Source organism: Microcaecilia unicolor, chromosome 1 (assembly GCF_901765095.1).
Source record: "Microcaecilia unicolor chromosome 1, aMicUni1.1, whole genome shotgun sequence".
Classification (NCBI taxonomy): domain Eukaryota; kingdom Metazoa; phylum Chordata; class Amphibia; order Gymnophiona; family Siphonopidae; genus Microcaecilia; species Microcaecilia unicolor.
This window is the reverse complement of record NC_044031.1, coordinates 300,344,213-300,358,565: the sequence shown is the minus strand read 5'-3', so window position 1 is coordinate 300,358,565 and position 14,353 is coordinate 300,344,213. Positions and strand designations below refer to the sequence as shown.

The 14,353-nt window shown below is 41.4% G+C and overlaps 1 protein-coding gene across 1 annotated transcript in view; it reads right to left on the bottom strand.

Annotated features, from left to right (window-relative positions):
* Nucleotides 1-11,252: 11,252 nt before the first annotated feature.
* The window catches only part of KDSR (3-ketodihydrosphingosine reductase), a 129,985-nt gene continuing 126,884 nt past the window's right edge, over nucleotides 11,253-14,353 (bottom strand). Inside the window, exon 10 of the mRNA XM_030207511.1 lies at nucleotides 11,253-12,766. Within this exon, the coding sequence (XP_030063371.1) occupies nucleotides 12,647-12,766 (120 nt within the window). The 3' untranslated portion in view covers nucleotides 11,253-12,646. The remainder of the gene's footprint in view (nucleotides 12,767-14,353) is intronic.

Genomic DNA, 14,353 nt, shown 5'->3' with positions numbered 1-14,353 from the left:
GATCAAAGGGTCCATCACCATATTGAAGTCCCCCCCTACTATTATGGGCAAAGATTTACTTGTTAACAGTCTCGAGGTGATAATCTTATAGAACTTCCGTTCATATTGGTTCGGGGCATATACGTTGCCAAACAACATGGCTTGGCGTTGTATATGAGCCTCACAAAGTATGAATCTACCACCTAGATCAGTGAAATGCTGCTCCACTTTAGCCGCTATTCCTTTTCGAAACAGGATGGCAACCCCCCCTTTCTTCCCCTGCGCTGCTGCTGCGGATACAGTCCCCCACCCACCAAATTCACAGTTTAGCATGTTCCCCAGCCGATAAGTGGGTTTCTTGAAGCAGGGCTATATCTACTTTGTGTCTTTGCAGGTGCTGCAGAATTTTAGAACATTTAATGGGGGACAAAATCCCTCCCACATTCCATGTAACTACTTTCAGAGGTCCCAGTTCACATAGGATATCTGATCATAAGATGCATACCATTCATTCAAGAAAGAGGGATGTCCCAGCCCCCACCCCTCTTCATACACCATCCTAAGCCATTTTAATTCCTTCCCGAACCCCACTAGCCATATCCCCCAAGTCTCGATTCCCCCAATCCCACCTCTTCTCCCCTACTAACCCTCTCTACCTCCTTTAACCCCAATCTCCCTTCTACAGAACCCGAGTCTCTAAATGAGACCATCACGTATAACGCCTCTTACCCCCTCCCTCTTGCAAGCCAAATAGCACAAAACTGTTCTTCCTAATCTTTCCCCCCTTCAGTATATCTCCAACTTATGTTTGCCCCTCCTTTAGTTTAAAGGTGAGACATTTTTGAGGTTTGTAAAACTAGTAAAAAAAAATAAAACTCTGTACAGATGTTAACAATTTTAAAAGTATAATAAAAATAAAATAGGAAAATAAAGATGGTTGGCTCTAATTTGGTGGATCTGTCTTCCAGTGAGTAGAGTATGCATATTCCCCTGTGCTAGGAACTAAAGTTTTCTTCCACAATATTAAATTTAAATTTAATTTGGGCATTTAATAATCCACTTAACCGTTAATTTCTAGGCGGAGTACAATCAACTGAGAATACACAATAAAATGGCCATTTTACAGGGAACTGAAAGAGTACCATAATAACATGAATTAACATTAAACAATCATAATTGAATTGAAAGGATACCATAACAAGAGTTAACATTAAACAGACCTTTTACAGAGAAAGTGGAACAGAAGAAACATGATTGATGTCTTGTGCAGTTAAAGGGATATATGATTGGGCAGTTAAAATTAGGTCCAGTAAGAGGCAATTGTGGTGACCTAATTAGGTGCAAAAGTGGGATAAAGGCTTTAAGGTACTGAAAGTGGTGCAAAAGTATTGGAGGATCTTAAGAGGTCTAGTTGGTCCTCCTAAGGGGTGGAAAGTTTGGCTCCAAAGTATTTTTGGACAAGCCAGGCTTTTATTCATCTTTGGTAGGTCATTTATTCAGAGAGGTTTCTAATATTTTTTGCAGAAGAGAGTTCCAGAGTGTCACTCACTGTTTGATTGTTGTGTTGAAGGTTTTCTGGTGCCAGTATTCCTGCAGGTTTGGTAATGATAGTCTGATATTCTGCACAGATCCGAGTGATCTTTGTGGTTGACAGATTTTATTTATTTATTATCGTATTTATATCTGTCAAAGTGGGTTACAGTGAAAACACACATCATAATAAAAACAAAACCACAAAAGAGTTAGTATTTGTAGATATGATGGTGTTAGTCCATGGAGGTTCTTGAAGATGGTTGTATTTTAAAGTCTACTGTTGCCTTAAGGAGGAGCCAGTGAAGTTTTACTAGAAAGGTGTGGCATGATCGAACCATTGTCCATTGCCTATTAGTTTTGCGGCAGCATTTACAACTATCTGCAATGTTTTTGTTTCTTTTTCTGGAAGGCTGAAGTATATTGTGATGCAGTAGTCAAATCCTGAGAGGACTATGGCTTGGACCATGATCTGAAAGTGTGTGGGGTTCAGGAGATATTTTATGTGCCTGAGAAGTTTCAGGTTATAGAAATTTTTTTTTAATTATGTTGTTTATCTGTGTAGATAGGGTGAGATGCAAGTCTAGACAAAGCCAGGATTGGAAGAGTGCTTGGAGCCATACTATATTTGTTTTATCCAGATTGATTTTGAAGTTGAGGGAGCAGAACCATGAGTATAGGACATGGAAGACCTCTTTCATCAGTGGGTATGCTGTTGGGGGTTTTGGGTCTGGAAGAGCAGAATGGTATCATCCGCGTATGAGAAATATTCAATTTGAAAAGGTTTCAGAATGTTACCTAAATTACGGAGGTAGAAATTGAAGAGAATTGGGAAAAAGGGGTGACCCTAGGGGTCTCCTTGCTTTATAGGCCAGGGTTGGGATAGGGATTGTTGCCATATTACGTGGATGGTTCTGTGTTTCAGGAAGCCTGTGAACCAGTTCATAACTTCTCCTCCTATGCCCACCTCCGCAAGCATTGAAAGGAGTATTTTGTGCTTGACCAGATCAAAGGCAGCAGACATATACAACTGCATGAGGAAGATTTGTTGGTCTGCTTAGGATTTGGCACAATTTGGATAGCATACTTGCCATTACTGTTTCTGTACTGAAGAGAGGTCAGAATCCCGATTACATTGGGGTCCAGTAGCTGGTGTTGGTCTAGTCTTGTACTTGGTATGTTACTACTGCCTCCATGGTTTTGTGATGGTGGGGATGTTAGCTACTGAGTGGTAGTAGGTGTGTTTCTGTCAAGGTTTTCCCCTTTGTATAGTGGAGTTAGAATAATTCTGCCTAGCTCTTCTGAGAAGATTCCCTTCCTCAGCATGGTCTGTATCATGTCGATTATGTAGGTTACTGACTTTGGAGTCACTGTTTTAAGGTCAGCTCTGCATAGGTCTAGGGCACAGGATCCTTTTGAGAATCTGGTGATTGTCGTCTTGAGTTGGACTGGGTTGGTTTCCATGAAGGTGAACCAGAAGCGATCAGTGGGCAGTTTTCTTCAAAGCAATCCATTGTGGCCGATTGTTGGAGTGAGGTTTTCAGAATTGAGTTTATTAATTTTTCTGATTTGGTTTGAAAGAAGCTGGCCAGTTTCTCTGCAGTTAGGCTTGTTTTAGTTTATGATTGTGTCAGTTTTGCAAGTGATTTGACCAACTGGAAAAGGGTGCAGGTAGAGTTGCTACTTTTAGATATCCTGTGGGAGTAGTATTTCTGTTTTGCTAGTTTTATCTTTTCTTTGTATTAACAAGTGTTCTCCATGTGGACCCTTGTCTTGGGGTTTTTGTGTCTTTTAGCAATGTTCATTCAAGGTATCTGCATGATTTCTTTAACAGTAATATTTCTCAGGTATACCAAGGATTGATGACTGGCCTGGGGATCTTTTTCGGTTTTAGAGGTGCTATGATGTTCAGGGTGTATGTTGCTGTCTTATTCTAGTTGGAGATCATGCCTTGTGGGGGGGGGGGGGGGGGGGAACGAGAGACTTGGGTTCTAAGTGTGTTCTAATTATTTTGCTGTTAAGTCAAATAGTTTGGTGTTATCAATCATGCCTCTGGACAAAAGTGTTCTTTGCGTTTTTTCCTGTTTGGGCTGGATGCTAGGGATAAAGAATTCTTGAAGGTAGTGGTTGGACCAGATGAGTGATGACTTGGATCATCTAGTTTTTACTTTTTCCCCATAATTGTGTTGCTGCAAAAATGGCATCAATCAAATGGCCTCCTTCATCAGACTGTTGACTAGATTTGAGGTCTTAACTCTTGTAGGAAGGTTATGAGAGATTGGATGTCTTTGTTGTCTTTGTCTTCAAGGTGTATATTGAAGTCTCCTACAATAGTGATCAGAGGTAGAGATGCCAGGCGTTGTGTTATAAAGGTTGTAGCTCTTCTATGGCAGCATGCTAGGGGCCTAGAGGTCAGTATAGGATTATTAGGCCCTAGCTGTGATTGTGTGTGTGAGAGAGTGGCGGTCTTTTCCCGTTAGACTGTCTGTAAGTTTAAAGGAGGATCAGAGCGTAACAGAAACTCCTCCTCAGCTTTTGTTTCTGTTGATGGAGTAGTTCGGTGGGTGTAGTTGTTGCTTGACCGTTATGTCTTCGGGTGTTAGCCACATTTCTACTATGCAGAGGATACCACAGTTTTTCTCTTCGATGGGGTCTCTAGTGGTGTCAACTTTGTTTTTAGTGTATCGAGAATTGAAATAACCTATTTTGAAAACTTTTTGGGCCATGAAAGCAATGGTCTACTGTTCTTTGGCAAATGTTTGAATCAGTTTGATAAAATCTGTGGTTTTTGGGTATGTCAGGTCTTGCGTCTAGTCTTGAATTTCTTGTTGAGGTAGTTGAGAGGAGTGGAAGTCTCGTTGTAGGTGCTAAGTTTAGTCCTGGAATTCTTGTTGAGGTAATAGAGTGGGTTGGGACTCTCATTGCAGGTAATTAAATTATGGTGCCTAACGGCTGGCCTGTAGTTAGGTGTATGTGTTGGTTTGGGTGTAGCTACTGCTATGACGTGTCTCCAGATTGGTCGTTTGGAAAAATGTTTTGTGGTGGGATGGGACGACTTCCCTATAAGGAAAGGCTAAGCAGCTTGGAGAAAAGATGGCTAAGGGGAGATACGATAAAGGTCTATAAAATAATGAGTGGTGTGGAACGGGTAGATGTCAATCACTTGTTTACTCTTTCCAAAAAATGCTAGGACTAGAGGGCATGCAATGAAGCTAAAAAGTAGTAAATGTAAGACAAATCAGAGAAAATATTTCTTCACTCAGCCTGTAATTAAACTCTGGAATTCGTTGCCAGAGAATATGGTAAAAGTTAGCTTAGCGGGGTTTAAAAAAAAAAGTCCATAAGCCATTATTAAGATGGACTTGGGGAAATCCACTGCTTATTTCTAGGATAAGCAGCATAAAATGTATTGTACTATTTGGGGATCTTGCCAGGTACTTATAACCTGGGTTGGCCACTGTTAGAAACAAGATATTGGGCTTGATGGACTTTCGGTCTGTCCCAGTATGGCAATACTTATGTGGGTGTACTGTTCGTGTGATTGTGGGGTAGTTTTGGGTCCAGGGTTAGTGGTAGCTTCTATGCAGCTTACAGGTCTCAAAGTGGTAGTGACCTGGGCGTAGCAGTGTTCATGTCTAAGGTGTGGTATTGTTATTGCGTACTTCAGTGAGTCATCTCCTGGTTTTGTCGGGTCTCATGTAGGAGCATCACTGGGGCGCTGTTGTCTCAGTGTCTCTCCTATTCCTGTTTACTCTGTTTGTCGGTGCAGTGGTTTCTGTGGTTAACGCCTCTGACTGCCCTATAGTGAGACGCCTCTACCTCTGTCTGCTCCATGCACCGTCATGGTCCTAGTGCTGCTGTTGTGCTGGTTCTTGTGATTGGGAAGTCCTTTTTTTTTTCTGCTGGCTGTTGTAGCAATGCTGGTTGTTGTGGCCAGGAGGTCAGTTTTGCTCTGTTTGCCCCATGGTCCCAGTCAAGGTTCTAGCACTGCCATAGCAGCAGTGCAGGTTCCTGTGGCCAGTAAATCGGTTTTGCTGTTTGCTGCTGCAGCAGTGCTGGTTCTTGTGGTGAGGGGTCAGTTTGCTCTGTTATTGCCATTATCCTGGTTGTGGTCCTAGCACTGCTGCAGTAGTGCAGGATCCTGTGGCCAGGAAGTCAGTTTTGCTGTTGTGGCAGTGTTGGTTCTTGTGGTTCTGTTTGGTTTCGCGTGGACAGGGACTCTGCTTTATTTCTGCTGTGGCGGTGCTGGTTCTTGTGGCCAGGATTTGGCCTTACTGCTGCTGTGGTAGTGCCAGTTCATGTGGCCAGGGTATTACTTTTACTGCTATTGTGGCAGCATTGGCTTTTGCAGTTAGGGAGCTTGTGCTGTGGTTAACCCCAGAGTTCCAGCCTAAGCTGTGGTCTGTTGTTTGTTTGGATGTTAGTTGGAGTGGCTCACTGCCAGTGTGTATTGGGCAGCTCACTACTAGGGTGCTTGCACCTCACACTTGGGTGAGGAACCATAGGCTGCGGCATTTACATAATCACAATACACTGTGTGTGTGAATCCCTCTATTCTCTCTCCATCCTGCGGTTGCTAATGTTGTCATACAGTTGGTGCTTGGAGCTCTTGATCACTGCAGCTGCTGCCCTCTCTCCTGGATGGTGACAGTGTATCAGGAGTTCACCATCCTGCGCCTGCATCCCAGCCGTGGTTCGTGTTCCAATTGACCTGCCGAGGCTGATCTGCTGGTACTCAAAAGGTAGCTCCCACTTGCTGCAGGAGAAGCTGGCCCTCTTCTGGGCTCTAGGCAGCCAAAGCCGTCTCTGGTCGGGTCACGTCAGTGGTCACATTAGTCTGATAAGCAAGTTACCAACTTCACTGTTCCTCACTCGGTTGGGTGCCTCACAACTTGGCCGAGCACCTCAGGTGTTCAGTGCTGCATCAGGGGGTTACTATCCTGTGCCCACACTGCAGCCATGGTTTGTGCCTCAGTTGATGGGCTGATTGTGATGCTCAAAAGTAGCTCCACTTGCTGCAAGGAGGCCGGAGCTCCTCTTCTGGGCTGTAGACAGCCAATACCACCCCCAGATTGGGTTGTGTCGGGCGTCCTCATTGGACCCTATGGCAGGGAGCTGTCGCTTGCTTGGTCGGGTGCCTCAAACGCTTGGCCAAGTGGCTCAATGGCTCTTGCTTGAGTGAAGGCCTGGTTTTGAGTCAGCACTAGTGGCTGAAGTAGCTGGAACAGGCAGGGGTTTCAGGAGCTTGTTATGATGCAGCCTTCTTAGTAGGTGGCCATCTTCTACTAATCATCTTAAAACTGAGCCCACATCCCATTGAGGAAAATTCTTAATAGGGGTCTCAACAGTTGTCTCCTGTGAGATTTCCTCAAGCATTTTGAGTAATCCCAAGGTTCTTCTGCAGCTCCTTGTGACTCTGGGCAAATCACTTAACCTTTATATAATATGTAAACCGCTTTGATTGTAACCACAGAAAGGCAGTATATCAAATCCAATCCTCTTTCTTTTTCCCTACCTGTTGGTCAAAGCTATGTTATGCACAGATCCCCACTGTGCTGTTTCTTACATTATCACAGCGATATTAAGTATGTATTGTCAGCTATGCCAAAAAGAAATCAAACCCCTATTAAACTGTCATTTTGTATTTATTTTTTGTAAATACAAATATGAAATTAAGTTTACAGATAAGCACAAGAAGAATAGTTTGGCTATATATCAAAATAAAATTTTTCTTGACAGTTCAGGAATGCTTGGACTGTCACAACAAGTAGCTTTACAAAATGCAACACAAACCACTTCCTGAAGTCTTTTTTTTTTAATCGGATAAAATATTAAATCTTTATTAGCTTCACATAAAACATTTTCCTATTGAGCAGAGTGGCAGAAATCTTTTATTTGGTATATTTTTGGCCATATACAAATCAAAACAGTTGTCTAAAGTTTTTCATGTGACTTTTGACTATCTTTGCTGCTGTCCCTCTGAAACCTAAATGGCTATGTGGTCACCTTTTATGAAACACTGTGGCCACATCAGTTTTCATGGTTGCCGTTGTCACAAGATTTCTGCCACCCTCCTACTGAGGTATGTATGCTTAAGTTATACACCTACATATAAAAAGTGGTTATTATGATTTGAAAACATTAAGAATTATTTTTGAAGCTCCTTTTAAAACAGCAGTACAAACAGTATGTTGCATTTATTTCTTTCAGTTTTCTTTCTTGCCAAATCTTGTTTGGTGTATGTTTTTTCATTGCCTCTAATTTTGCATAGGTAGACAACGACCCATTTTTACTTCTCCACTCTTGCTTGATCAGGACACCAAGCAGTGAATGCTAGTGGCACTAGAATGGGATGTGAACTAAGTTATTTTGTTTTGTCTGTCATGTCATTCTCATACGTATTGCTGTGGAAAAGTTTACTTTTTCAGCTGTCATCAATAGTGTGCACCATTCTTCAACAGTGGGAGCTACAGAAAAATAGCACACAGGCACAACAAAAAGTGACAATTTGAATTTTCCATGCTGTTTAATTTTTAAAACATGAAATGACATAGAATATGCCCCATGTTGTTTCAAAGAAATGCAGATCACTAATACATACATGTTATAAATAAAATGGTGGTTCTGCCAACCATATTGGAAGACAGCCATTTAATATTCACAAGCTCCACCCTGTATTACTGTATATAATACGTAAACCACTTTGATTGTAACCACAGAAAGGTGGTATATCAAAGCCCATCCCTGTTCTCTTAACATATTACCCTGGAAATGGTTCGAGTCATGCAAGTGTTTCCAAGTTGAATACTGTCATACACACACCATTTCCCCATCTACTTGCCTTCTCCTTTTCCAAATGTTGTCCCAGCATTTGACCCTTCCTCAACCTTAACACCTTCTGCTGTGACTTCTACATCTTTTCCCACCTCTCCACAAACTATAACTGATGGAATTCTGTGCAAAAATTGAGCATAATTTTTAAAATTACCAGAATTCCTCCTCTGCTCTGCCTGAAATGCTCCAACCTTCCCATCTCTCTTGCTCCAACCACCATTTTCTCTCATCACCCTCCTATTCTCTAAACTTCAAGCAAAACCTTTAATTCTCCCTGTCCCTAAGGTTTCCCTCTCCCATACCCCACCTCTCCATTTTTAATCCTCTTGGCACATTAATTCCACCTTGCCTTTTTTTCCTGCCTTACAAGCAGAAACCCCCATGGCAAAACAATCAAGTCATCTCTGTGCCTACACGCCCATGGCACATACCAAAAGCTTATTATATCACTAACCTTAGGTGCCAGCTGAAGGTGCTTGAGCACCTCCAGTGTTGAGCAAACTTCATTACTCTGACAAGGGAGCATTCACTTGTGTTGAATGTAGCACCCACAATCCTTTTGAAAAGTTGGCATCTATGTCACCAACCCATGCGGCACACACCCATACACATGCTTTTCTCCCAAACCTGCTCCAGAACCACCCCGTTTCCCACTGTCTTCACTTCCTGCCTCAATGACATGCCAAGAGAACAAGAAGGTAAACTGGTGCATATTGAGCCACAACCCAATCCTCTGCTGTCTTAGGCCTGACTGCTGGTAGTTTAAAGAAGCAGTCAGGGCAGGGAGGAGCACCACCAGTGCCTGCCCACAATTCTGCATAGCAAGTGCAGAATTCTCTATTGCACAGAATCCTCCAGGAGTAGCAGATATTTATCTATCCTCAACAGTCATCCCAGAAGTAAAATAGTAATTCTGCTTTGCATATTTGTTAAAAAGGCATAAAAACAGAGATACAGTCCAACCTCATATCTTCTATTCCATTTTCCTCTAGTAATCTTGCTATCCTCTTCTCCCTTTTACACAGCTGTTACACATTTCCTCCATCACTCATTAGTTCTTTGCTACACTGGTCTCCGTCTCTTTATATAGTCACACTTCCCTAGACATCTTAAACAATTCTGCTACATACCATATTCCCCCCCCCCCCAAACTTAAAAAAACAAACCACAAGACATTTCTAATAAAATTACACACAGTTCATGGATATGAACTACATATCCAGCACTGTAACACAAATATATGTGGAAAAATGCCACCATTTATTAGTTTGATATATTTTTGAAAAGGAGTAGAGGATGTTGGAAACTGCTCTGTTGCTGCTCCAAGAGGAATACAAATCAGATGCTGTAAGGTCAACTTCCAATGGCAGTTCAGAGCTTCACAGACAGTAGAGTTACAAATGCAAGGGCTCGTCATCAAGCTTTTATAGAAGCATGCAGCCATGCTGGCAGCAAGAGGGGTAGAAGGTAGAGCTGTATAAGGAGAAAATCATGGACAACAGGGAAACACATACAAAAGAGCAAAGACAATTAAGGAGAAAGACAAAACCAAAAAGAGATTCAATGAAAAGGAAAAAAACAACACAAAAAAGTAGAACCCCCCTACTCCCCCCCCCCCAAAAAAAAAAAGAAACCCATGTGTCCTAACCCCAGCTGAATTTTTTTTCAATAGAAATAGTAAGGAAACACTCTGACTGGTTAGACTTTAAAGCCAATGACTGATTTAAGAGCTGTGCAGCAACAGAACATGGTGTAGCAAATATTAGAAACGCAAATGTGTTATTATAGAGGCAGGAAAGCTGACAAAATAGTAAAAATTCAGTTTCACCCAAGGCCAATTAAGAAAAACAAATGTAAAAAATTTACATCTGCAAGTTAGCAGCAAAGGCTGCTAAGTTTGCCTACTGCTGGTTTTTGCTAAACACAAGCCCTGCTGATCAACTAAAACTAGTAGATTTCTCATACTCCTGGCCTTATGGCCAGAGCAGCCAGGAAAGTAGGTCATTCATCTTAGTGCCACTTGAATAGGAGAGTGCTTTACTCCCCCCTTGCCCCAACTCTTTGGAGTCAGCTCCTTATGTCAATGTGGGTGGAGGCTTCAAATAAGAAATGTAAAAAAAAATTGTTGAAAACCTTTTTGTTTACCAAGGCCTTTGGGGAAGCAGCTTTAGGTCCCCCCCTCCTGAGATTTAGGAATGAGTGAAGAGGAGTGGTGCAATTGATTTTTGCTTTCCTGTTGCTTATGGAGTTCTTTTGTTTTTAGCTGTGAACTGCTTTGATCTTTTCTATATTTGGCGGTATAATCAAGGTGAAATAAATGATAAAATAAGTGTATGGATTAACTCACTAGCACTACAGTTTTGGCAGCACAACCCTGACAACATACCATACATAGATCTAGCATTACAGATTATATACAGTGCTAGTCTGCCTTTATTTTGCTGTATTGTTTCCAAAGGTGCTATGTTTCTGTAAGCAATTTGTTTTAATAAATAAATAAATAAATATAAATATATAAATATAAATATAAATATATATATATATATATATATATATATATATATATATATATATATATATATATATATATATATGTTAGGGGAGGTACAGTTTGTAGTTAAACAGCATCATAGCGCTGACATTTTAAGAAACTCAAGTGCAGCCTAAGAAATTACAATTTAAAAAAATCATTTCTGATAACAGAAAGTGAAGTGAGGCACAAGATAATGGGTGCTCATGATAATCAGTCTGAAAATCATTTGATGAAATGGAGCTGACCCACCACAAAAGAGCACTGTATGAAAGGATCAGGACTGCTACTGAACTGGGGAAGACTGGAAATAATTAACATAAGTTCATCTTAAAGGGTGAATGCAAAAAACAAAAAAACAAACAAACCAGAAATCTGAGACTTTATAGATAGGTTTTAATAATGCTAATATTTATACAGGGCTTCACCAATATGTGAACCAAACAGCCACACTTTTCTGGAAGAATTCTTCAAAGGCACTTACTTACAGTAGCTGTTGGCCATGTGAACAATCAGTGGTGTTTGATTTTGCTCCACAACTGTCGTTCAGTTCCCATACCAACCTGCACAAAGTGAGGCATCATGTAACCAGGAACGAGAAGTGCACCAGTGACCCATAAAAAGATTTTAAAATATATGTGTTCTGCGTTGACAGTGCACAATGCTGAAGGATCACAGCACTTTAGCTCTGAAATATAATGGTGTTTTGTTTGCCCTAGGACCTGCCATGACTGAGCGAAGCAGAAACGGTTGATGCTCCGGCCTTCCTTCCTCAGGGCATAATGTGCCAGTTACTTGCCAGGCAATCAACTTGAGATCCTGTTTCCATTTCATTTCTCATGCTCAAATCTCATAGCATTTACTCATCTTCTGTACAGCAGCAATTTAAACCCAGGACTGAAGTTAGAAACACAATTTGAGCCTGGGATGAATCTCAGTCAGATATGATACATATAGTATTCAAACTACCAGTCTCTAGTATCTGCATAGAAGTTGGCATTGCTATTTAATTCTTACATTTTTGTCTCTAGACATTATTTTTCTTACGTTTGAAACAAAAGGTTGTGGACTCCCTGCCCCCCAAATTATTGTCAACTCTCCTGGGTTTTCTTAGTCTTCTCCCCGAGATCAATGTACAGCTGGGTTTTGCAGACTTCAGCTCACATGTTTATAAAAGGTGGCATACGTATAGGCTCCTGTTGGGCAGGATGGTAATGCCAAGATGTGCAGCTGTGCAAAATCAAATTACTTGCCCTCCAGGAGAACCCAGGTGAGGTGGGCCGTGGAAGGCTAAAATAATGGCACTCAGTGTAACTGCTAAACAAAATATTTGGAAGAAAACATTTTGGTAACAGGGTTTCAAAGCATTGGTGAGATAGCTTTTGGATGACACAATGCATTTCTTTGTTTAAAACATATCACAGCCTTCATCTCTACATTGAATGCTATCTGCTTTTACCTGGAATCACATGCCAAGTCAGCCAGTGGCAATGTATCCAGCAGGATATTTACTACCCTAAAAGGTTCTTTCCTGTGACACATCCCCACTTTCTGGGCATACATTTTTTTTTTTTTTTGCACAGAACTTGTATAACATAGGTCTTTTGTTTGCTCCACAAAGGTAGTACGGTGTCCCCCTCTGACGACCAAAAATAGCCACCACTTCTACCCCTTCCAAAAAAAAATTCAAATAAAGTTTTCAGGCCACAATTTTGGACCCATTCAGTAGCCCAGACTATTGTATCAATCTTCTTGCTTTGCATGAGTGTCCTACTATTTGCTTTTATATTCATGTTCAGACTTCTCCCTCTGTATCATGCAGCGGCGAACTATACTGTCGAAGCTTCCTAGGTAGAATAAAGCAATGATTCGGAAAAGGCCCATGGTGACCACCTATAGCATAAGAAAAGAGAAAGGAATCATTCATCACAAAAGACCACTATTCCGCCCCCCATTCCTCAGTTTATTTCCATCACTGAAGTGCTTTCGAGCAGATAAGATTGTCACCAGTCATTACATGAAAGCAAGATAAGATGACACCACTAGAAACTATTGGAATAAAGAGTCAGAAATTTAAAAGGCTGTCTGGTTTATAACCATCTAACCTGTGGCTTGCTTCCTCTGTTGTACATTTCCACATGAAAACAAAATATTTTTCAAGGTTAGAAATGATAGAGAAAATGGGGCAGATACCATACTTGTGTTCACACACTGCACAGTATTTCTATTTACTGATAGTCTAGCTGCTGGAGTCGAGAATTTAGGTATTTATAGCATTTATATCCCACAATATTCCCACCCATGGGCAGGCTCAAAGGTATCTGATGCTTGGCTGAAATTTCTCCTCTAAATCATTCTTAATAGCAAGTGGATCAGACACTGTGGCAATATTCTTCCTAGCTAAGTCAGACCATATTGCAAAGCCCTGGACAAGTCTGCCATTCTGTCTACAGTGACACTGGCAGCGTGCTCAGCCCTGTGCCTGCTCACTGCCACCCGATCGGAATATCACTTCTCCCTATTCTTCTATATTGACTAAGAACTCCCCTTTAGTCAGAAGAGGTGGTGGTAGAACAAACATTCCTTCTCCAAATACAATCTTAATGCAATCTGCATTTAATTTTCAACCCCAAAATTTATTTCTCCTGTTTCCCCCTCTCTCCCCTGCAAGTAAAGGGCCTTTGGAGAGTAGTTTTGAATCCAAATCCTCCCTCTTCTTCAGCTCTGATTTCTGGCACCTCTTTTTAAAGCAAATCTGCTCACTCCCTGCCACAGCCTCCAGCTGACTTGTGTTTTGATCCCTTCTGCTGTGGGAGTATAGACTGACTGTCACAGACAACAGAGGACTTGAAGATGATTTAATGAGACCCCCCCCTCCAAAAAAAGGCACATACACATAAGATCTGATAATGTTTATGCAATAACTTGGGAGTTGGCTTAAAACACACACACACACCACCAAGGGGTAGCCAAGTAGCAAAATAGTTTGAAATCATTCCTCCACACAGACATGAGGCTTGAGACATATGAAATGTACCTGCTCTGAGCTTCACATCACTGCAACTCTGCAAAGGGGTCAACATTTTCACAGATCTACATTGCTAAAAGTTCACAGCTAAAACTGGATTTTAGCTGGTTAAATCTATCCATTTATTAACAGCCACAAAGAGTAGCTCAAGTTTCAAGCAGGCAGATTTAGCCAGATATTCAGTTGATAAACATCTTTTCCAAAATAACCAGGTCAATTTGACTGATTATCTCACCTGACCTGTGAGTGTTGACATTACTTGAGATTCCTTCTGGTGGCTTTTGAGGATAGACTGTAAACAGAACATGCAGCATACAATGGGTTTATCCCTTCAGGAAGGTGTAGAACTGTCCACTCCAACAGACCCAGACCTTAAGAATGCAGGGAGCACTAGAGAATGACACAGGGACGGGAAACCGCAGTAACTGCGGGGACAGAGCTCACGGGGGCAG